We start from the raw sequence: 25425 nt of genomic DNA, 5'->3' as shown, positions 1-25425 counted from the left end.
GTACAACAGAAGCCACAAAAATGTTACGAGCCTAGTTATGTGCATACAGACATTAGCAGCTAGTACAAGGAAGCAGCTAGCTGAATGGTAAAGAAAAAGGCTCAGAACATTATGAAAACCTCAGCTATTCAGGTTTAGGTCGCAACACTCAAGCTTTTCTGGCTTGGTAGACATTCAGACCTAGATGAGAACTCTACCAACTTACTTTAATGGTCCTGTCACCTGACGCTGACACAATGTACTTGTCGTCGAAGTCTACCACATTAACAGCAGCACGATGGCCAACTAAGACACGGCGCAGGGTGATGTCAGTAGGCGATGCCATATCCCAGACAGCAATGGATCTGTCCTTCGAGCACGTCACCATTAAGCCATTACTGAACCTCAAATGAAGCACTGCTTCATTGTGATGAATCAGCGTGTTCAGAACTTCACCTGTATTTACATCCCAAACTCTGCAAAAGAAAAGAATTTTATCCCAAAATGAAGGAAGATGACTACGTACAGTGTACAGTGCAAACACACACAGCTCTGCTACCATCTCTAACACGGAGCTCTCTGGCTACTTAACTCATCTTTGGGCTTCAAGAGGGCAGGAAGACAGGAACTGGGGAAGTATCTGAGTTCACTACTTAGAGTCACAAGCGATAATTAACAGCAGCGAGCAGTTAAGCTAGGAAAAGCCTAAGCTGGGACCACTGGTAAGAGGAAGGGCTGCGTAACAAGAAGCACAACTCTACAACTCCTTCTAGGATGATTAGAACCTGTACTATGTATAAGTTGTTTAAACAAACCAGAACAAATACTACCCAATATGTTTTTTTCAGTTTTATGCCATTCATTCAGTTAGCACATACCAGTAGCAACTGGAAGGTAGCACCCTCCAGGGCTACCTACTAGCTTACATCAAGCAAAAATCACTACTAATTTTATGGTAACTGAAGGCTGCTATCATCAGTTCTTAAGTTTTATAGGTTGACACTGGTAACATTGATACAAGACACCAAGAAAGAGACAATGCCATTCCAATGAACTGTACCCGAGCATATGTGTATTGGACATCATCTGACCAGCGAATTCATTGCAAGTATTTAAAACCATCAAAATCACTGTCAGATGAACACTCCATATACACCAAGTCTCCTTTCATTAAGTCATAATTAAGCTATGTCAGGTGACATGAGAAACCCTAAAGGCGAAATCACCACGTAGTTGGCCCATCAGCCATCCCACTTCACATTGTGCTTTGAGTCCTACAGGTCACATCCTTTCAAAATGCATAACACTAAAAAGCACGAGACGAATTTGGAAAAAAAGTGCTGAATGTGATGCTTTGCAAAGTGCAAATAACTTATTTTGGGGATAATTGTATCACATTTATATTAGGGATTTTGACATTTGGAGATTATTTCAAGTGTTTCCAGTCCTGATACTCAATTTTTATTTTTTATTTTTGCAAAAACTTAACACTCACCTCACTGTAGAATCTGAAGATCCAGTTACAATGACTCTTTCATCATACTGCAGACAAAGAACTGAGCCAGTATGTCCTGTTAATACTTTCAAACATTCCAAGCTTGTTTTGTCCCAAATCTGTTAAAGATAAAAAGTATAAATGACTTATCAAGATCAAGAACATGGATTCAGGAAACTTAAACACTGCTGCTGCAGAGAAGGGAGGAAGAAAACCAGAGAGTGCCTGTCCAAACAGAGAGTCTGTCCTGTCCTCCCTTTTAACTTCATGAAGTCTCTTTGACGCAAGTTTTTGACAGAACAGTGAGATAAGCAATGATAATGAAAAGAGAAAAGCCCGTTTTGCAAAAGGAAATGCCATGGCACTCAGGCAATATTAGCATGAAAGCAGCCTATTTGCATGAAAGCTAAGTATTAGCAAGGAAGAAAGACACGGCTAAGGACAGTAAGTAGTACACCGCCTTCATTCGTGTACGCGAACTCTGATTTCACACCCTGAACAAGCGTTTCTCTGCATGCATTGACTCTGAACAAGCATTTCTTTGTAGCCAGCAGTATTGATTTCCTGGGTGGCAGTCTGCAAAGTTCCTAGAGCAAAACGCAGGTGAAAACTTTGCAGGGCTACAGAGTACATCCCATCTCATAAACCCTGCACAGATAAACACTGCCCCAAGAAGAGATGAGAGAAATCAAGGAAACGCCAACAACTGTCCCTCCAAAGCAGATTTACCCATCGATATCTATGGAAAGGACTGAAAAAGCGTTTACCTTAATGGAGTTATCTCGTAGGCCACTGATTATCTTTTCATCATCGTACTGTAAACAGTAGACACCTTTGCTATTTTCGGAGCGGCACTGAATCCTTTGCAAATTATGTCGCCCACATCGCCAGTTCGATTCTATAGTCTGACAAGAGGGGAGACAAGCAGGAGTTAGGCATGAGGCTGCGTGCTTGAGCACGATCACTCCAACAGATGCACAGCAATCCTTCCCACTGTTACAAAGTCCACCCTTAAATTTTAAGCCTAAAGACTTAAATGTTTCCTTCCCATAAAAATACACAAAACGATGAATTAGGACTTTATTTTCTCATGACAAGAGCTGCTTGGAATTCAGTTTCCCCCTGTATTTACACCACCATCTGACAGCAGCACTGAAGACCAAACTGGGAACTTGTATGACGCCATGCTCAGCATCACCTGAGTAACACAGAGCCCCACATGGACGTTGTCAGCAGAGTTCTTGGACCGTCCCATCTCTTCCCCTACCCAGTCATTTCACCTGGTAGCTGTTTTTATGAATCCTAGGGATTTTGAGACACGAACGCTCCCACTAAGCACCTTAAAGCCTGAAAAAAAATAAAACTAATGGGGGCTATAAAAATTAAACCATCTGAAGAATAACTAAAGGTTTTGTTTTTTTTTTTAAATCCCCCCCAACTTAAAATCTAAGTGTAATTCTCAACATCTTCATTCTGAAATACATTTTTAAGGTAAGAGACCTGACACCTTCAAAGGAGGCACACTATTTCATAGCAGAACCAGAATATTTCCATCTTCTCATCTGCTGTACTACTTGTGTGAAGACCAATGTTGGTTTCAAACAAATGTGGGATTTTAAGAAATACGGGATTTTGGTTAGAAAGTTTGAAAGGAGCACTGTAAGAGAACCAATGCACAGAACTCTGGGACAACACCCGCAGCACCCAGCATGGCTGGGATGCCTCCCACCTTCCAGTACAGGCACCAGAACACACCACAGATTTGATTGTTTCCCTGGTGCCACACCAGTACTGCACAGAAACCTGGGGTGAAGCTGCTCAACTGTCAGTTTGTTTGAAAAAGCATGTTTACAATCAAATCCTAACCATAAAAGCAATACCAGGCACCTCTGCTGTTCCATGCAGTTCTCTCTCTCCTCTCCAAGACCGGAAAACAACTGAAAAGATAATTAAAGGCAAAAGTACAGTGCAAGTGTGACCTCCCAGTTCTAGGAAAACATGCCTGTTTGAGGGGAAAACAGTCTATCACTGTTTTCCATGTGTTTGCTCCTTTAGTTATCTCCCCTTGTGCAACTTGGAGACAATTATACACAGTCATAATACAAACCTGATGTGCCAAGGGAATTTGTCTACATTATAAGAACTAAGAGGCTTCTGGAAGAGCATGCTGACAAGTTATTCATCCTTTCTCATTCTCTTCCAATTTGGTGGGGAAACTAATTAAGATAGAAAGTCATCTTTCTGTTTGGGATCAGCTTTTACTGGCCAGCTGGTCGTCAGACTGAACTGGGCTTAAGCTCTTCAGATCTGGCACTGCACTGGCTCAGCCCCGGACTTCTGCTTTGAAGGCGGCAGACTGCTGGTTGTGCTGCTTGCTCGGCATGGGATGGAGGGTCCAAGGAGGAAGGCCTCTCAAGCTTTATCTGCAGATTTATCATCTGTGCTCGGAGGGCAGAGCTGCAGCTCATTAACTCCTTTGCTGTTACAGAGGTGACAGACTACGCTTGGAAACAGCAGCGAATTTAAGACAGCAACAGCACGAACCAATATAACTAAAGACCTGAAGGCGGGGTATTTAAAAATGCAATGCTAACACCGAAGACACTGGAAACAGAGCAACACAGATTCAAGTCAGCCAATTTAAATAGCTTCAGAAACCATATATGTTCCAACACTCAGTTCTGAGAAGTCGTCTAAGGGAGAGTTTCCCTAAAGCCCCATTCTTGGAAGGGCTGAAATTCGCACTTTTACATAACACGCGCTGGATTACCCTAGCTGCTGAGCGCCCAAACGCCATCCGAGCGCTTTCACACCTCAGGTTCCTGTGACAGCGATTACCAATAGCTACAGAATACATTAAGAACACCACAAATCAGTATTATTTTTTTATTTAACGGTTTTTAAAGAGAACAGCAGTCGGTAGAAGTATGCTGACCAAACATTTCAGGACACTAGCTGGCTTAGCTCTTAGAAGTGCACTATAGGAAGCTCCATAATCAGCTTACCATAAGAAAATGCTGGCTTCGAATAAAAGAAACTAAGGTATTATTTACATGTATGTGAAGGCACTGTAAAGCAGTAAGTCATATGCAGGTGCACATTTTAATTCTGCAAGTAGATGTCATTTCATTTAGACATTATATAGTGTGGCTACTGTGGGAAAATACTTGATGTTTTTTGAGAACTTGTAAAATCCCCTTACACTGCGTAAATTTTCAATATGCTGGGAAAGTAGCCACAATACACAGAGAATATACAGCGGCATTTAAATTGGCAATAGAGTGAAAACAGATGTGTACGTATAGAGAAATAACATTATTTTAGATGACTAAATACGGCTGAGTGGGTGGGCAACCTGGAGGACCCTCTAAAAAGGAACATGTTTAATACAATACTGGCAACCACATAAAAGCTTCTTGCTATAGGAAATTTCTGGTTGTTACTGAATAGCACAGTTAGTAAAAGTTTTCATCTGCAACCTCCTTCCAGGAGATAACTTAATACGCTCTGTACACAGCGAGTAGGTACGCGTGCGTGTACAAGGGAGAGGAGGAAAGCGCTGCTTTTATGGGCTGTTATAAGCAGCGTGGAGTCAACGGTAAGAGAGGCAGTTCATTCGCACACTTCGGGTACCAAACCTACCACTAATAGAAGCAATACTCACTGCTGCATTTTCTACAGATCCTCAAAGCCTCCAAGTTCACAGCCTCTAAACATGGGTTTCCCAGCTAAAAGGAAGACGGGGCAGAGCACAGCCCCATAGCTCACAGGCACAGAAGAAAGCTGCTCTCACTTCGAACACTCAGTGGAGTAGCCGACAGGCGCTGTACACCCACAACAAAATGTGGGCATACAAGGGATAAAGAACAAACGTGAAGCCAAAGCATCTGCCCCAGCAGGGGAGGCATTTGGCACCTGCAGAAATGGGTAACTGGATAAAAAAAAGGCATTTAGAGAAAACCACACAGAGTAGCCCAAGATGCGGAGGTATCGCCAACTCCGGGCTACGCCAAGGTAAATTCACTGGTACAAGGACGCACAGTAAAAGAGATGCAATCCATCTGAACTAACACTTGGAATATTTTCTGTACCCTGGGTGTTAAGGATAATCTACTAAGAGCAGTTTTGTTTTGTTTTTTCCATTTTACAGTGTACACTGTGTTCAGTTCCTTGGTTTTTTATCCTTGTGAACGTTACTGCAAAGTGGGCTCATCTTTATCCCAAAACACAAGGAGACTGTTCCCTCAGAATACACAGCTTTCAAGATACAAGGGACAGAAAAAGGCACCCACACATTTGTACTATAAACAGAGATTCTCCTCAGACATGAGGCATTTGCAAGTGCAGTTAGTCCCAAACTCTCGTTCTTCACAGCATTTAAGAGATGATCTCGTGTCACCAGGGTGAAGAGGACTTACTATTTCATTCATTATGATATTAAGAGGGTTTGACAGGCAAAGATGAAAGGAAGGATTGGCCATGGCACCAGGCTCCTTGCATCTTCGAGGTGTTTCCCCTTCTGGATCCTCTGAAGATGCTACGACCATTAGGAAAGAAAAAGCACGAGGCTTCTGAAGAAGAGTACTGATTCCCCAAGATCCCAGTGAGAATCTAGGCTTCACTGTTGGGTTTCCAAGCTGCTGTTAGACAGTGAAGGCCAAAGAACTTCTCTGTCTCTGTAACAGCCATAAGAAGAGGGGCTACGTGATGCAGACTCCCGAGAAGGCTTAAGCTGGTCTTCCAGAGCAGTCTGCAGGGCGGTAGCTGTCCCATCCTTACCACAACAGCCTAAGCACATGGTTTCTGACCACAGCGGGATGACTGCCTCACAGTAACAGATGACAAAGCGTGCCAATAGCAAAGCCTCCTTCCACAACAGTTCGCGGAGGGATAACAACCCTGCAAGTACAGACCATCACCATCTTCCTTGTAAGTGTAATCGCTTCCAAAAACCCCTGGTAAGGAGCGAAGCGTCAGTGGTGGGCACAGAGCTGCAGAGACAGCTAAAAAAAACTCATGCAACCCAGGAGCTGGATCAGCACCAGGGAGGGTACCGCACACGGGCACCAATGACATCCCCCTGCCAAAGCAACACAGCAGCCAAAGTGCTCGCCCTGTACCCAACATCCCCTTCACAAAGCTCCTCCTGAGAGCTGCCGCCGAACCGACACGATGAACAAGATGATGCGGTCAGAGCGCTCCATGGAGCTGCCAACTCAGCAGAGGAGCTGAGTCTAGCTGCAGGCACGGCATAGTTAATTACACACACACGAAGACATCGATGCCCACTGTCACCTGAGCCAGTAAACCTTTCTTTGGAAGCAAGCAGCAGGGCATAAAACATATGTACTAACATCTTGAACATGAACTGGCACGGCTGTTAGAAGAGACGAGACCAAGAGCTGCAAACCCTTCCCTACTGCACCCTGTGACTTACTGTCCTACTTTACCATTAGGTTTATTGTTTCCCTATTCATTCTCTTACACTTTTCAATAAGAAAGCTGAAATAACATGATTTACGATACACTATGGGACTCAGAAGAAGAGCACCAGAAGTGACTAATTTGCATTTTATTCTCATAATGCTTTGAAATGTCGAAAGCAGCAGCCATAAAACTGGGAGCGGCACGACACTCGGTCACTCCTATGAGAACCGTTTAGTGCCTAAGTAGAAAATTTATATACTACTGATGCTGAAAATTCAGACACTACTGCTCACTCAAAGAATTTCCTCTATGACCAACAACTCTTCATATTTTAGAGATTATCCCCAACCAAAGCTAAATGTAAGTCTGAAAGAATGCAGAGAATTACATGGAAGAAACTGTTGCTGTGCTACATGGGAAGATGCAATAAACAGTGACAGAGTAAACAAAAGCAAGAAAGCAAACCTAAACAAAGACTCCTTAAGAAACAATGGTAGCCAGGTTTGGGTATTTACCTGAAAAGCCAAGAACAAGCCATCTCCGTGAAGAATCACAGAAGCAAGACTAACGATTAGAGAAGCAGGGCTTGATTCTATCTCCATTAACACATACCGTACTCGAGTATTTGTATTATTGGAAATTAAAGTTCAGGGTACATGTGTTTAGCACAAGCAAAACCCATTTTCACAAAAAAGAAAAAGGAAAAACTTCCAGTAACTGAAAAGTGGGTTTCTGGCTTGATTTATAGAAGTCACAGGATACTCAAGCTATATTGTTACACTGCGAAGAACAGTCTGAAATTAAAGCAAGGCCAAAAAGCTAGGAGTGTACTACTGAGAGCCAGTCCAAGTCCAATATTACACAGCCTTTCAAATCAGTTTGGGGTAAAACATCACTTTTAGTATGAACTCCAAGACCAGAAGAAGAGCCATAACCAGTGTCGTCCAAAAATCTAAATAACTCTAGAGAAAAAAGGAATGGGAAGCTTTTCCTAGCAAGTCTTACAATTAAAGCATGATTTTTTGGCAGAATTAAAGATCCAAAAATTAAGTTCCCATCGTTTACAGCTGCTCAGATAAGATCCAAATGTGAACAATACAAACTGATGAAGTGCTGCCTCTCTCTGTGTGTGACTGATCCAATGTGTATAAAGCTGCCTGTAGGTCCACCAAGCAAAACTACTCCTGAGTCTACTGCAGCTTTGCAGAACCCTTTTTAAAGCCCCATTCAAAAAAGAACAGATGAAATTTATGATCCTGAATGAGATAAATCTGAACAGTGGAATATGCTCATTTCTTACAGAGGAAGACTTGCAGAAACTGCAGTAAAGGCCGCTCACACAGAAGGGCCATAGGAAATCACCCTGGGAAAAAGCTGACAGCATAATACGGACCGTTTCACCAAGCATAAAGAAAAGACAGTGTGCTCTCAGTGGCAAAATGGTGCTACACACCAGACAGCTTAGACAGATCAGGTGAAAAAAAAAAAAAGGCAGACAAACTGAAGTTTCAGGCCTAAAGAACAGTTTAGCACTGGGACTGTCTTAATGCCCAGGATGGCACCAGCGACTGATTTGCTGGGAGCGGCAGGAGGGGCTGCAGAGGCAGGGAACAAGAGGCTGAACGACATGCAGTTGTGTCCCGTCCCAGCACTCTGCCCCATGCACCCATTACCAGAGGCTGTCAAGAGATGGGATACAGTGTGAGAGCACCTCTGATCTGATCAGTACAGATGTTTTGTTCCCCAGGGAGGGAATAAACACCCAAACCTTCTCAACTCCTGTTCGGTAGGACCTGTAAGAGGACGCAGATGACCAAAGCAGTTGCTCTCTCCTGAACAGACTGTCTTCTCTATCAAGCACCTCCAGCTTGATACAGCCACAAAGCATGAAATCCCAAAAGAGATCCCCCAAAGGAGATCTAGAGGCAACATCTGATGAAGAAAACCCTTTTCATCTTGCAGCTGCAAGTAGTCATGACCAAGGTAAGACCCATGGATGGCTCTTGCTGGTTTCCTCTCAAACAATCCCCATTTCTGCCCGACTTTCATCAACCGGGTGCAGCACACTTGAGAGGCACAGTACAATTCCAGGTTCCCAGGTTACAGAGGGAACACGGAAGTTCACTAACTATAAATGGACTCCTGCTTACACCCAAGTGAGAGGAAAGGTTCTGCTGCAACCGCACCGCAAATCCCTTCCAGACCTAGAGAGGAAGTCTTACAAAGCACAAGCCAACATCGGTGAGAACAGAGCTCCTCTGAATGACATGTCTGCCATCTACACACCTGACAGAGACCAGTGCTGGCAAAAAACCGAATTATTGCACCTTTTACTTTCCATTTGAGACAATAACTTTATGCACAATACTGTAAAAACAGAGTTGTATTTAAACAGGTACTTATCGGCCCCTACCAGAGCACGGGGGCACGTGAAGTACCCAAACAGGAACGATAAATCCCTCTTTCAAATCTTCAGAAGAAAACCAGCAGCCTTGGCTGCCTTGTTGTGAAAAAGTAGGTGTGACGTGGGCAGAGGGAATGAAGAAAGCCCAGCCAAGGATCTGTCCCATGCTACAGAGACCTGAAAGCAGTTTTCCGCCCCTTTCAGAATGGGGAGCCCAAATCTGCACCATGAGAACTTCAGTTCTGCTGCTCGAACGCCTCATCTCGTTGGCCAGGTTCATTTTTAAAACTACCAAAGTCACATCTTAAGACTCTGGAAACGTCTTAAGATGTGACTTTGGAAGTAGCTGTGGAGCAGACTTCAAGGGCTGGCTGAAAAACGTCTAGGTGTATATTGCTGACCAGATTCTCCCCACACACTCATGTAAGATTTCTCCAGCACCATAATTAGAACAGTACTTAACAAACCTATTTCCTCAGGAATACACTGGAGCACTGACAATCAGAGACCTCCCGGTGTTAGCAGAGACTCGAGGTGACAGCTCCGTTCCCTTTCCAATTTTTCCCCAAGATTTTAAAATTTCAGTTCTAGTTCTCAAATCTCAACTTTCTCAAAATTCAGAAGAACACATGCTGTTTATTTCACTGCCTGAAACCAAGCTTCCCTGAAGTCTTCAGCAAAATCCCATTTTAACCTTCTCTGCATTAGGTGGACCTAAGCCCCCATGGAAGCAAGGCGAGGCACTTGCCATGTGCTTGAAGATAAGGGCAACATTGAAATAGTCTTCTCAACTCATCACAAGAAATAGATACTTGTGCTCATTCTGCAGGGAAAACTGAGTAGTTGGCCATACTTCACAAATAATATGGAAAAAATCCAGGGACTTGGGGTTCTGGAAGCAGCATTATTGAGCTTCCCATGCTGGCACGCTGCCGATTTACACAATCCACTTAAAGCTGCTGACCTTCACTGTCACGCTTCGGGACTGCACCCAGCCGCAGGACACCCCACAGCAAAAAATTCTCTCTATAAACAAGTCTTGCAAACAGATTTTTTTTTTTGATAAGCCCCAAATCAGGCTTTCCATTAAGAAAAAAAAAAAGACTCCTAAAGGAGGTTGGCAATTCAACATTAACTTGGAGGCATTTAAAATTACTGGACCACCTCTTGTGAAATGAAACCTAATTAAATATTTGGCTTCGCAGTGGAGGTGGAGAGTAGCTACTTCTTTCCAAGAATTCGTTTTCAGATCTCTAAATGTCCTCTTATTTTCAAATCCAATGATTTCAGAAGTGACATTATGTTCCTAAATGCGCTTGGCACAAAATAAACAGATACTGGCACCAATAAACGTTCAGAAAGACTAGGGAACCTCCCTGTGCCAAATCAGAGCCTGGGCTACCTTGCAGTTACCACCACTTTGTGGTTGTATGGACTTTTGACCCAAAACGCAAATAGAGCCTCAGGGAAAGAAATCAAATTTGCTATTTATCATTCCTCAATTTTCCTTCCAATTGTTAGTTCAGTTTTTGGATTACTTTGCAAATTCTGTCAATAAAGTGAAAGAATAGAGGACGTTCCCCTTCGAGCTCATCTCTACCCACGCAACCCCGTTCAGCACCAGCTGCTGAAAAGGAGGAACTCAGTGCGAGAAGCAGTCCAGCAGAATTTGGTTAATCTTTGTCCTCCATGGGACAAATCCTGAATGACAAGATTTTCAGTTATATCAAATAGACTTTACTGTATTGAGAAAACAAAAAGAAAATCAACTCCTTCAGATACAAGATAAGTTTCTTATAGAAACACTAATATAAATCATATAAAATGTTAATATGGTAGCCTTGGTAGGGGAACAGAGTGTCTGCATCTTTGGCTCATCACTAGCTCCCTAAACTCTGACCCTCGGACAGAAACAGGAAGATCCTATTCCAGATCCAGGCAAATATTTGAAGAAAAAACATTTTGCTATTCAGAGATAGAAAACTCTTCATCACTGCTAAGATGAAAGTTTTATTTAAGAGCTTCTGCACATTGCTTTGAAAGATGAAGGAATGGGGAAAGGGATGAAACTGAGGGAAACTATAATTTCAGGCTTAAAAAAAGCAGAGGAAAAGTTAGGAAGTGCTCCAAATCCTACAGTTAAGTTTTGTTGCTATTGTTACCCACCATCTACTTTTTTAAACAATGTTAAAAGCTTCTTTTGACAGTCTTTTAGGGAAGCAATTTGTGAAAAGTGCTTTAAAGGGTGATTTATAAGAAAAATTCTAATATTCTTTTGGAAGCAGATGAATTATTGGACCCTTGGCTATTAGCAAAAACACCAACCCCACTCCAGGTTGGAAACCTGCGTAACAGCAGTATTTCACAAAGCCTGAAAGAAGCATTTAAGCAGGGAAAACTTTGACATGGCACAACACCCTCGTCCTTCTGCCTTCCCCCTCCGGCTGAGCCATGTTGAAGAACCAGGAGTGGGAAATAACGCTGCCTGCATAAACTGAACAGTGATGATTCTGGAAGAAGCCATTGGTTTTCAAGGAGAGGCTTCACCCCTCTGCAAGGCTGGACAAAGATGCATTTGTTTCAGAGGCAAGAGCCCACAGCTGACAGCTCTTGGCTCCTTTCAGCCTCACTTTTCTACAAAAGTATCCACGGGTCACCTACAGCCTTGAGGTTAGTTTCCAAAGCCTGAAATTCTACCCAAAATGACTGGCAACGTGCAAAGACCAAAGGTTGTTCTTGGATTTACAGACACAAGCACGGGATGGGAGGTTCAGAACTACAGGAAGTTTCCCTCGAACAGCTCTCGTTTTGCTTCTCTCTACTTGCCTCACTCTGAGCTGGAGATGCAAGAGTTTCCCATGTGTCCCGCTGACCCTTAAACATGTTATGGGTAAAAGCATTAGCTAGAACCTGCAGAAACCATTTGGAAAGCAGCTGGATGGGACGGTGGCTTGGAATGGGCACAAATGATGGCAGGAGCCTGGAGTTTACTCTTCGCACACCGCAGAAAGGACAGCTTTTCCCACGCTCATTACTCACGTTTCTATTTTTAAGTCCTAGTGGCTTGCCATCTTTTGCGTATACCATGCTACAGTTCCAACTCCCTCTCAAAGCCTGACATGAGATAACCCCTTACTCAGCATGTTCTACGTTTGTCGCATCGTCCACGTGAGCATTATATAATGGAAAATAAAAATGTAGGAGTTGAAACTCAAAGCTAGGGTTCAGAAGAGCATTGTAAGTCTGCGTTTCCTGACTTCCAAACACTGATGCGTTTTCTGCCTATTTTGAATACACGAACACTCTTCAGGCAGTGCAGTGCAAAGTTCTCTTAATTTGAGGGTCTATTTTAACAGAATTCATTTTTTTTTCAAGAAACATATTCACTAGTACAATAGATTTTTAGTGGTATACCCTTTCTCCGCTCCCAGATTTGGACATATTTTACTTTTAATATCAGTACTAGTAATAGCAATGAGTGAAGCATGAGGATTTGTAGTTTTTTTCCCTCCCCTATTTATTTCCTACTAGCAAGAACTGTCCATTTCAGGAGTATCATTTCTGTACACCTTATGTGGGTCTGCAGCAACTAAAGAATCAAAGTATTAAAAAGAAGACTGTGAAGTTCAAAGGTCACGAGTCCTCATAACATAACATCTCTAAGGAACAATCCATCTCTAATAACAGGAAGATTTCCTATACATATGTTCCACTTGTATCTAAACAAATGAGTTTCAGAACAATAATTTTAAAAATCTGGGATAGAGTAATGTTGAACTCCTTCAGTGATTTATACGATCTCAAAGCTCATCTTTTCACGCTGTGTTTCTTTACCAAACAATGCCAAAATTTTGCAGAAAACAAGAGAATACCATGTTAAGATGTAACCCTTAATCCCATGGTCTTATCATCATCACAATATAACTGTCATTCCTTATACAAAAATGACATCTCCCCTCAAATAATAAAATGTGTATCATTCAGCTTGCAAGCAAATGTCAAGTTTGGTCTTACTATGCCAAAGTTACTTAACACTTAAATACTTCTGTATCACTAGATGTTTATAAATTGTGTAGCAATATTCAAAAATTGAATTATATTTTGCAGCAGCTACACGTTACAGATAGGTCAAGAATAATTTTGCTTACGGAGTCCCAAGCAACACACATTCACATTTGCCATAGCAGAAGCATGGAATTGCTCAGGTTGGAAGGGGCTTTAAATATCACACGGTTCCAACCCCCCACCATGGGCAGGGATGCCACCCCCTAGATCAGGTTGCCCACAGCCTCATCCAACCTGGCCTTGAACACCTCCAGGGATGGGGCATCCATCTTTGGGCAGCCTGTGCCAGAGCCTCACTGCCCTCTGAGTGAGAAATTTCCTCCTAACCTCTAATCTAAATCTCCCCTCTGAATTTAAAACTGTTTCCCCTTGTCCTGTCATGAGCAAAAAGTTGCTCCCCAAAAGCAGAATGGTTCCATTAGTTCACATCTGCCTTAAACATCAAAACATGTGTTTCCCCACTAATGAATTTCAGATCAAAATTCTGTGTCTGTCACATGGTTGAAATAAATACATTATAGTCTGTGGTACAACCTAAGAGTTCTGCGGTGGGTACACAGCAACCTGAGCAAGACTTCAATTTTCTGCTGGTAGGCAGAATACCAAGATGATCCTGATCTATCAGGAAGTTTTAGAAGAGCGAGCCCAACTTTGTTATCCTTCAGTGAGATAAACAACTTTTTTTTTTAATCAAAAGATTAGTCATTTCTACAATCTCCCTACCACTGATACCCCTACTGAGTTTATTATTGTAGGGCTCATTTTTCTCATCAAATCACTAGAGCCAGGAAAAAAGACTCCCATACACTGCAGAAAAATGTATTTGTCTCAGTGACAGCTTTAGAAATAACAAGTTACTAGACCAGCTACACTTTAAATAACTGCTGTTTACAGTGTTAATAGTGATCACTTCTTGAGAACAACCAATATATTAAAACATTCCAAAATATATGGAATTGTCTTGGAGTAGTAAGTTTCCTAAAACTGCCATTTTACTAAAATCCACAGCCCGAAAGGAATTACGAACTATTTAGATCTCAAAAGGCCAGTGTTAACACTGAAAGCTTTGAAGTGACATATTAATGTCTGTACTGCAGTAATGAGATGATGAGGGAATTTTTCACGTTTTCTGAAGAGCCAGAGCTCACACAGTGGTAGCGATACAAGTGCACATGATTTGCTTCATTGCTCTAACATGCAACATCTTTGAGACATTAACTTTATGGAACATTACTTCTGCTGCAGATATTACGTATCAGAAAACATACCTCTATATCCTGTATTATCTTTGGGTATAAGGACCTGTAAAATGAATTTGGGGGGCCATCTGTTGGTCTGTTTTTAAACAGGTACTGATCCCTAGAAAGAACCAGAAACATTTTTCAATTTACCACAAAGAAGCCAAACTGTAAAGGAATTCAAAATCTGCACGTAACAAAAACTTATGACACATTCTCACAGAATATTTGTAATAATTTTTAGTATTGAAATTACAGCCCCTGTGACTTTACAATTTGACAGCTGTATGTGAAAAGAAACAGGTGTTTTCCTTAGGGTTTCCCGAATTAGGGTTCTCTGCTTTGTAAGGCTTTTAAGCCAGTAGGGTGTCCTCCTCTTGCTTAGCTCCTTACTCCATGCCTTGCATTTTCTTAGGCACACCACTAGAGAGCACAGAAAAAACAGGTTTCTAAAGCAAAACACCTCGTATCTTCAGAAACTTGTAAAGGATAAGGACTGCAGAGATACTCGATTACTATAAACTTACTTTTTGGCGGAGCTCATGATTAGGTAAATTCGTCAAGGAGAACACTGTAAAAGGTGAATTCAGTTATTGTCCAGGTACTTACCAACCCCTTCTTTCTGACAGTCCCTTCCATAGCGGATCTGTGCGTACCATTCTTTCAATCAATTTTTTCCATAGCATTCCCTCAGAGATGACTCTCTGCCATTCCTTACATACCAGCTCTGCTGCACAGAGTGATCTGGCATCAAGATAGGAAAGGATGTTTTCTGCTATGTGATCTAAGCCTTGCTCTACAAAGAAATAAAGGCAATCAAAACGTCAATCACTTCACAGTAAACTACTAAACAAGTTTTGCAGTACATTCAGAGAAAGCTAACACAGCTTTATTTCAGGCACTGGAGCAACACGGTTATTAAATTACCATACACAGAAGCACCAGGTATGAATCAATCCCAACAGGTACACCAAAATATCCAACTCTTTAGTCCTTTCCTGGTACAGTCTGCTTACTGGATTGGTCCCATCTTCACTGAAGAAGAACGAGCACAAACCAGCAGCACAGCACAGCACCGCAGCAGCAAGCATTCGGCTGCCTTGAGCACAGAATCCTGGTTGTTTTGAGCATGTAATGAGTTGGGCTTCCTGGTCCAAGCGGCAGATATTCCTCAAGATCCTTTAACTCTGTACTACTGCTACATGGTAAACTATTGATTTTCTACTCCCTTACACATAACACTAGATAATTCAGCTCAGCAGAAGATGGGACTCTACAGGAGCAAACGCAGACATCTCCAGGAGAAGCGTTAGCAGACTCTGAAAAAAAAAGACATTTTCTTGCACTTTTAAATACTACAGGGTCCTTGTGTTTGAACTCTTTCTATAATCTACACGTGACAAGTGCACTCCTCAATTTTGTTCAGATCTTGGGTATGCCGCAGACACCACGCCCTGTACCCTGGTTAAGGAGAAGTCAATGACAATGAATTAGACAGTAATTCGTTAACTGTAAATGGTTATTCTGATTCTTGGCTTACTGCCACTGGACTCCATGCTTAGAGAAATTATTACTGAATGACTTACACCGTTAGCTGGCTGACGCTTCTCTATAGCTAGAGAAAAATCCAAGAAGGATAATTGTTTGTGAAACAACTTGGAGTAAGTCACACGGTAACATTCAATGCAGCATTCATTTTTCGTCCAGTCAATGTGATTGCTTCCAGTATAAGAATCCACTAAGAAACCTCAGGATCATCACCAGGAGTCAGGGAACTCTGAAATAATGACAGGTGATGGCTCCGCTTCTGTATAGTCCAAAATAAACTCAGTGTACCTTCAAAGATTTCCAGTGTGTATACAATAGCCATAGAGGCAGATATTATCTTAGCTGTAAATCTTCAGCCGCTGCTCTCTCAGCCTCGGGGCACAACACCTTCTTGGGCAAAGGAGCGAGGTACAAGCTTGCTTGCTTCAGATTTCACCATGCAGGCTTCACTGGGTCAAAGAATGAGTTCGGCCACGTGCACAACTGAACTCCTAACTGAAACACGGCCGCTCCAATGCACGCCCTCTGGCCATACGTAGGTGGCACAGAAACACCACCTACCTGCGGGTTTCTCTTGCCTTAATTGCACAGGCAGCATAATGCAGGGATGTTGGTCAGGTAGCGATAGTTGCACCAGCAAGCTGGGCAAACACTGGCATGAAAGCTGAAGATCCCAACTACCAGAAGCAGCTTCTCAACCCCAAGGACCCTTTTATGCCATGGTAGGGATAGATTGACATACAAAATGTGCTCTGCTCCCCAGTAGTAGTACAGCTACACCAGAACTGGGGTCCCGCCCATCCATCCAGGTCCACGTAAGGCAACAGGCTGAAGTGTACCATTTCATAAATGTTACCTGGTACTTGCTACAAAGCTATAGGGACTTAAGCTGAAGCTGGTGGAAGGAAAAAGCAACTCAATAAAGATGATGAATCCATAAGCTGCCACCTCAGATCTGTCAAGGCCCAGAACAAGTGGAACGCTACATGCAGCTGCTTGTGGTCTTTGCTAGACCTTACCCACCCCATTGAGTGCATTAAATTTAAAAAAAATCTAATTGTAGTTGAATAAAACACATACATAGAAATCACTTACATAAAGTATTCGCACCAATTATAAACTAGCGAACTTTTCTTGTCCATATCCCAGCTATGGTGTCACTGGCCCACAAGAAACCACCACAGGTCTGTAACATTGCCCAGAAACCTGCAGTTTTGCTTTCCACAGAACTCTCATCAGAAATCTATGAGAATAACTTCATTTTCACAAACAACTTAAGCCAGTTGGCCAACCTTAAAAAAAAAAAAAAAAAGGTATTTGAAGCAGCAGATGACCTTTTTAATTTTCCATTCTACCTCAAGATGCCCTACTTTAGGCTTCAAATACTCATAAAAAAATCAAAGAAACTACTGTTAACTTTTGTAAAGAATTAACAAAGCCTGTTCATACAGTCCTCCACTACTCGGCATGTAAGCACAGCCTTTGTAAAGCTGAGCAGCAACAGAAAGAGACCAGCACATGTGGCTTTAGAGCACTTGGTTGGTTCTTCTAGATAACTCAGCTCCAAAAAGGCTTTAAGAATGACATAGGCTCCTACAAAGTGCACTGGGTTTGTACAAGTTTTTCAGTGACAGTCCTAATAACAGATTCAGCTAACTGACATACAGCAAGGTCCAAACAACCAGCGCGTTCCAAACCCAGCCACTGGCGAAGCAGCAAACCCACCCCTAACAGGGGAACAGCTCGGAGCAGCTGTGAGCTGCGCCACCTCCTCCACCTGCAGGTTGAGGAAAACACCGGAGCACTTACATACATTGTAAATGTGGTCTTCAGTCTGCCCCAACCCAGTCTTTCCAGTAAATGTCAACTTGAAGACTCTAAACACCATTTTCTTGGAATATATTTCAGTTACTGTGATGGGACAACATTGTGAAGGTTTTTCAGGGCAATAAAATCACTTCATCTCAAGGTCATTTTCCAGAGTTAACAACGTGAATCACTGGCTATCATGCAGATGAGCTAATTCACTGTGCAAGTGGCTGGATAAAAATAAAACAAGCAGGCCTGCTTAGTAAGCAGCTCCCCAGTGCCGAAGGTTACAAGCGTGAGTGATGAGCAGGGCGCACGCGTGCTTTAACAGAAGCCTATCCAGCGGTTACTTTACACATAAGTACAAAACTGTCATGTTCAGGAGCACAGGATCAGCCTGTGCAGAGGCAACAACTGTCTGGTACAACTCTAATCCCACGACAGTTGTCTACTTACTCTCCCTGTACCCAGCACAGGACGTTCTGAAAAGGAAGAGGCCAATTTTCTCTGTGAAGCATCGCAGGTCCCAAAGCTAACGGTGCATAGGACACGGCAATTAAGCACTGTAACAGCAAAAGCTATCAGTAGAGCAGGACGCTGAGGTTTGTGCGTAAATTAACAGTTTAGGGCTCCCATTTCACCACACCATTTTTCTTTCAGCAGCCAGTGCACAACAAACAGCCATGTGTACAGCTCCCTCCTCAGGCTACCAGCTGGTGCTTTCACTGTCCTCGCAGCTGGTGTACCAGGGTGCAGGGCTAAATGTGTCAGTGATTTCCTCACACAAGGACCTGTAGTCAGTCATCAGCTACTGAGAGACTGAGAAATGCTAAGAAATTACAGAACTTATCCAGTTCAGTTTATCCAGTTTCAGGCTACCACGTTTCAAGCTTCGTAATTAAATTTAAAGATGAGTGGTTGCTAGGTTCGGAAGATGTTAGAAGTACCGAAGTCGGCTACAGCTACATCAGCAGATCCAGTTATTTTAACACCGACATCAACACTGTTTCTGTAAAGCACAGGAGAAAGACGAGAGCACTGGCTTTCAGCTTCCAGCTGCCCCAGATACAAGGATGCTGTCCTCTCTCTCCCACACCAAAGGCATTTCTAAGCAGCTGCAGCACGGCAGAGGAGCAGAGCCACACAAGGCTAGCCTTCTCAGATGACCTTAATTCCTCTTTGTTAGAGGAAAAAAAAAAAAAAACACTCCGGCTATGGAGTCCAAAAAAGCCATTAGCACATGACACACTGATGACAGGCAAACATTCCATCACCTGCACCTTTAAGGTATGAAATTCTTTACTTGGGCACCTGAAAGATTGCAGGTGGATGAATAAAAACCATGCAAAGTTCACCAAATACACTAGCTGGACAGCCACCAAGGGACGGGCTGTCCCTAGCACGCGCACTTTGGTCAAACCAGTGCTATTTATCTCTAGGCATCACAAAGGTGGGACAGCAGGATCCGTGCCAAACACACCCCTAGCTACTGGATGCTTTTCCAATCCTAAAGTGTAATCTGAAGTGCACTTTTAACTGATTGGCATAACTTAGTAAAAAAAAATTACACGTGCATATGAACATTCTTTGGGGAATTTAATGGTAATTCGCTAAAAACATTTAAGTAAACCATACCTCCGGACTTCTTCCAACCATATACTTAAGAAGAAAGTTAAGGGACAAAGCATCCATGCTACCAATCTCTGAAGTGAAAAGATCACAAACACGCCAGATGCAAAGACACAATTCCCAAGGGAGACAACGACAGATAAATGTAAGATGTTCAGGTGATGTCCATACGCAGTAACAGTACCATAAAGGTTTATCTGTTACTGCCATCTCCTGGCAACAAGCTAAATAATTACCCCTCCAAACAGAGGGAAGAGCTCCGAGGAGCTGTAAAGGTACCAGTCACCAACCCAGTAAAAAAGCCGCACTGCAAAGCATCCTCTGAGCTCGACAGATGCATGCTTTCCCTGGCTCCTACTCTAACATACCTTGGTTACCTTTCAGAAAACACCTACCAGGTCTAGATCTGCTCGGGAGCGGAACTGAAATGCCCGTCAGTTAGCAAGGCAGTTTCACTTGTTTCTCAATCGCAGGCAAGTGTTTTAGAATCAATCATAAATACCTCAAGAGTTTCACCTGCAGCATAGAGCACATTCCCTTGTTAGAAATCCACGCTTTCCGTCTGCAATCCTTCTGTGTGAGAATTAGCGTCATTTAGGCAGTTTCAGAAGAATTTGATTTAGATTGTTATTCTGAAACTACAAAAGAGGATCTGGATCACAGACACGGTGGTCTGGATCACAGACACGATGGCAGACAGCAAACACCATGGCTCGCTTTCCACCCTAACACCTTTTAGTGCGAGGCAAATACAAGCTTGCAGCCCATTGCTTTGTGATTCCCTGTTTAAAAATAAACGTGATGCTCGAGTAATACGGTGTGTGTATTCATCAGCTTATCAAGTTCAATTGCTTTTGGTTTTCTTCTCCTTGTGAAACATCATTTTTTCAAAAAAATATTTCTCCAGATTAAATGCAGTTGTGCAGAGCTGATTAAGAAAAATGACAGATGACAAAGCAGAAGTCTTTTACAATTGTTCAGTCTTCAAACAGCCGCGTTTGGAAGGGCAGTAATGGTCCTTCAAAAAACAGTTGCAAAAACTTGGATCCAAACCCACCCAAGCTGCAAATCCAGAAATGCAGTAAAATTAAGCAGACAAAAGCATCCTCATCAAGTAGTGAGAAATGACTTTTACCATGCTACTTTAAGTTGCAGAGTTTTCTAGCAGTCAATAAAATAAGTCATTACGACGGCACGCTAGAGAAGCTGCCCAGCAGGGTGAACGACCAACAGTTTCTCCAAAAACTGAGTCTTTCTTGGAGGGACCAAACGCTGTCATTTATTTGCTGTCCACAGACATCATGAAGCACAGGAGAAGAGCTGGTGAACCTCTGCGGAGGTGCCGGAGTCACTAATCCCACCTGCTGGCAGAGAGGCACAGCACGTGCCAGCAGACAGCCGGGCCAAAGCCCCTCTTCCAACATCAGGGAGCACTGCGACAGCGGGCATTCAGATGTCCTGGGTGACTTTACGCACGTGCAGAACCCAGAACCGGACTAAGACCTCCTCAACATTCAATTTAATAGAGCATGTTTCACTGTAACACACCAAGCATTTAGAGACAGGGCTGCAATGTGGTTTCTGAGGAGAGTAAGTTGCCAAATAAACCTAAAATACATGGAAAGTCGTCTTTCCTAAGACGACCTTTGTTTCCTACAGGTTAGGAATGCTGTCAAGAAGATTCAGGCTTGACTGCCCCTCGGCAAATGGATTCTTTATGGAACAGCGAGACCTTGAGTCTGGAGAGCCTAAAAGCAAGCGACATGCGCTTGGTCTGTTTGGGCTCACTTTACAAACCCCAAACTTTGCACTGTTGCGTGTGGTGCAACCCTAGTACCAAGTACTCATTTTCCATTGAGCTAAACTGAGGTTTTTATTAAAAGCTAGCAGCTACCACAGCTTCATAACAGTGATAACGTATCTACAGACCCGCACCAATACATGACTGTACACTTTGAACACACACAACCTGCATTATGAAGCCCATATTTCATCGAGTTTTAAGGATCAACAGCAAATTACTGGGTAGAAACCCTTCATTAACAGATGCATAATTTTTACAGTTGTGTATGACACTGCTAAGAGTTAAAATAGGTTTTTAAATGTCAGAAACGTGCATTTTCTGATGTTGTTAAAATACAGCAGTCTTGTCCTCTATGAATACGCAGAGCCTTGAAAGTTGCACACTGAGCACAAACCCACCAATGCTTCACCACCAAGCCCACTCCTACAAGTTTTAGTACTTGGAAAGATGTACAGATGTATATTGCTCACATCAAAACCACATCAACTGAAATATTTATCCTGAGTAACAGCAGGAACTGGTTCAATGCCCTGCTACTTCGACGGGCCTACTGTGATTACTTCAGACAAGATGCAGGCTTCAGTTTAAGGCACATTACAGTCTGAAGTGGCTACAATAACTATTTTACATTAAAACTAAATATTCACTGACTTTTAAAAAACATTTCTGAAACAGGTACTAAAACTATAAATTTTCATTAGTAAAATGCATCCAACATTTATTGGTACGCTTATCAAACAAAGGAAAACATTCCTCCCAACTCTTCTGCCTCTTCAAGAGCTTTTGCAGTTTTATTAAAAATGGTGAAAAATTACAGCTGTTGTTGATTATAGGTACCAGATGAAGGTTTGGTTGAATTTCAATAATAAATTAAAACAATTAAAATCCACGGGGATTTCAAAGCTCAATGTGTAAATATCACTTTGTATGAAAATGAAACCCAAATGTGAGATGTCAACTCTATAAAACTGACTAACATCAGATACTAAGCAGTCACTTAGATCATACAACTGCACAGATTTTTATTATTTTAGAGACATTTCAGAAGAACCCTGGCAGGGTTTGCCTTGCCTGACATGACGTGCGGTTCTCCGACAGCTGTAACACACACAACGCCTATGAGAGGGGCTCTTTCCTAATCATGGGTGACAAGGTTGTGCCCAAAGGTCAATTTGTTTAAGGAAAGGGCACAATTTGGATGAGACCATGCAAGGAATATTAAGATTAACATCTTAAATGTAATTAAAAGACTCAAGAGCACGGCGGTGGCCGTGAGTTATTCTTGCAATTACACTGCCCGTTATGCCCCGCTGCAGGGAGCAGTGGTGGCAGACCCAGAGGATCAGCAAGTACAGACTTCCGAGTGACCTGGAGCCCATAAAGGCAGATCAACGGTATCTGCAGGGGCTGATGCTTGTGATTAGTAGTAAAGGAAGGAGCCCAACCACAGCCCAGCTTGTAAGGAGCGAGCCTGCAGACTAAACGTTGTGCCACGACTTGCAGAAAAGCGCACCCGAATTATCACTTTTTCCACTGAAGCAAAGGGAAGCCAGATACCACAGACATTTTCCATTTATCTCGCGTTCTCACAGGTGTAAAAGTCAGCGGGGACAGCAGCATGCAAGAATTATTTCAGTTTAAAACAGGAATTTGATTTCTTTAAGACAAGTGGAGCTACCTTTTAAAAGGTAGTACCTCATTTGTGTTTGATGTGATGCTAGCCTAACACGGGACTGATTTCATTTCAACCACACCAGATTAAGTTCTTGGGTAAATTTATACAGAGACACAACATGTTCAAACCCAGTTTTCCTTGTGCCTGATGTTGAGCAAAGAATTATCTGTCTCCCTACTTCAGCTTTCACCGAAACTTACACGCCCTGCTGCACCTCAAGAAGTAATGAATAGAGACCAGCAACGCAGAGCTTGCATTTAAATACCGAGGACAGAAGTGCGTAGTTATTCTCTGAAAACACATTTCAGACATGAAAATCTGGTGCCTGCATGCACGGCAGCTCCCTGCTCAGCAACTGGAGCACAGAAGTTAGGAAACCTTTGCTCCTATCAGGCATTCTGGGCAACTGAATTTTCTACCATGTGTAACTTTGAGGAACAGCAGCCACCAAGCGTCACGAAGAAATCTTGGGGGCTTTCTGATCTCCTGTGTGCAATTTAGTAAGTTTTAAAAGTTATTTTTCCAGGGTGTCATACGTAGTGCTAAGCATAAGCAAAATGAAACATGAAACACTTGATGGGGGAAAGTTCTGAAAAGAGAAAGTTGTCTCCACGACATAACAAAAAACCCAACCATCTGCCCTTCAGAACTGCTGAAAAGCTGTCCCCGGAAAAAGGAGAGGTTCAAAGATCAAAAATATTCCTTTGTTTGTAAGAAAGCAGGAATCTGTAGTCAAGAACTGAGTTTAGAATCACAATAATCAAATTCACTTTAAGCCCAGTAGGAGATTTATAGTTGAAAAAATTAAGTCACTTGTTTCTCCAGAAGTACCCACCCAATGCATGCACAGGCATGGCCAAAAGGTGAAAAAGCATACAAATTGAGCAGGAAAACAGATTAAGAAGTTTTTGTGGGCTTTTGTTTTTTTTTTTTGCCAGTTATCCATGGTTAGGTCATCTTCAATCAAGAGAGAATTGCTGCCGGACACCAGATCTACCTTTGAGTACACGTGTCCCAGCTGAGTGGAAGACACCATAAAAGCCACTTGGGGCACACACATGTACAGTAGAATCCAACACACCTTATAAAAATCTGCTCAGTTTTATTATATAGGTGTTTTAGTATAAATATTTTTTCGCTTTCCTAAAGCAGGACCTCTTCAACGTTACGCAAAGCACAACCTGCAAAATTGGCTCGTAATTATTGCTCAGCTGCAGCAGGTGTCCAGCTGAGTTCAGACGGCTTTTTGCAATGAGCTGCTGTGTACACTGAATATGTTGCTGAATATTATGGAAAATATTCATTGTCTTAATCCAAAAATGGATGCGACTAAATTTCAGCTGGCTAAAGGGCAATTAATGAAGTTCTATATTCAACCTTTTCAGAAAAAGGCGTCTGTTTAAGCAGGAAAGGTGGCTTCTGTAATCCATGTCGTAACCAAGCAACTTAAATTTTTTATGTTTTGATACTCAGGTAGGAGACATTTGAACCTGTTACAAAATTTCCCTCCAAATTTCCGTATCATTTCTTTCCACGTACAGACCAGTACTTAATACATAAGGCAACCAACTACCAAAATAGCTTGTTGCTTAAAACAAAAGTTACTGGGTGGTTGTAACATCACCTTAAAAAGAGCACAGCAGACCACCCCCACAGCCAGGAAAACTTTCCAGTGACTAGGAGAAGTAGTAGCTTTAAAACATTACCCTTAAAAAAAGGTTGATTATAGAAAATGAGAACAGTTCCCAGTATTTACATCTTCAAAATAATAAAAGTTGTAAACAAACATGTATTTGTTATATATATAAATGCAGTAAAAATAACTGTCACCTTACGAAGCTCCCAAAGATTTCTTAGGAATACAAATCTAATACAAAAGAACTGAACAACTCCACGATATCTACCCTGAGGTGTAAAAAAAAGGCAAACAAAACAAAATTATAGTTGAAGCTCATACTTGCACATGGCGACCATGGTGGTATATTTCACTTTATTTTAAGTTACATCTCAAGATATTCCCCTAGAGAAATCAAAATTCAATATTAAGAGAGAAGCAAGCTGGAAGAAGCATCCATCCTACCTATAGGAGACATCTCTCCGGTCAAAATGAGGAGCACGTTTTTATGCGTGCAGCTGGATAAGCTAAGTCTTCTACGAAATAACTTCCATGAGATAGAGATGTGGGGGATAAGGCTGCTTCCTTCCTTTCATAGCCTCCATTCATACAGTAAGGCTTTTTATTTTTAAAATAAAATAGTGACATGGAATCTCACGTGCTCTTTGTCCTAACCTCTATTCCTCGTTCCCCTACTTCACCCCTTCATCTACTGTGAACTTCATTTCAATCATACT

General features: G+C 42.3%; 1 protein-coding gene across 5 annotated transcripts in view; it reads right to left on the bottom strand.

Annotated features, from left to right (window-relative positions):
* FBXW11 (F-box and WD repeat domain containing 11) overlaps positions 1-25425 on the bottom strand; it is a 75834-nt gene that overhangs the window by 10889 nt on the left and 39520 nt on the right. For all 5 annotated transcript variants that reach the window (XM_050713563.1, XM_035562861.2, XM_035562862.2 and 2 more), the window contains 5 exons: positions 15218-15404; positions 14639-14729; positions 2242-2379; positions 1475-1593; positions 206-455 (listed from right to left, as the gene is read on the bottom strand). In XM_050713563.1, coding sequence (XP_050569520.1) covers positions 206-455; positions 1475-1593; positions 2242-2379; positions 14639-14729; positions 15218-15404 — 785 coding nt within the window. The remainder of the gene's footprint in view (positions 1-205; positions 456-1474; positions 1594-2241; positions 2380-14638; positions 14730-15217; positions 15405-25425) is intronic.

Source organism: Cygnus atratus, chromosome 14 (genome assembly GCF_013377495.2).
Source record: "Cygnus atratus isolate AKBS03 ecotype Queensland, Australia chromosome 14, CAtr_DNAZoo_HiC_assembly, whole genome shotgun sequence".
In the NCBI taxonomy this organism is placed as follows: Eukaryota; Metazoa; Chordata; class Aves; order Anseriformes; family Anatidae; genus Cygnus; species Cygnus atratus.
Note: the sequence above shows the minus strand (reverse complement) of the source record. Positions and strands in the feature narration are given on the sequence as shown.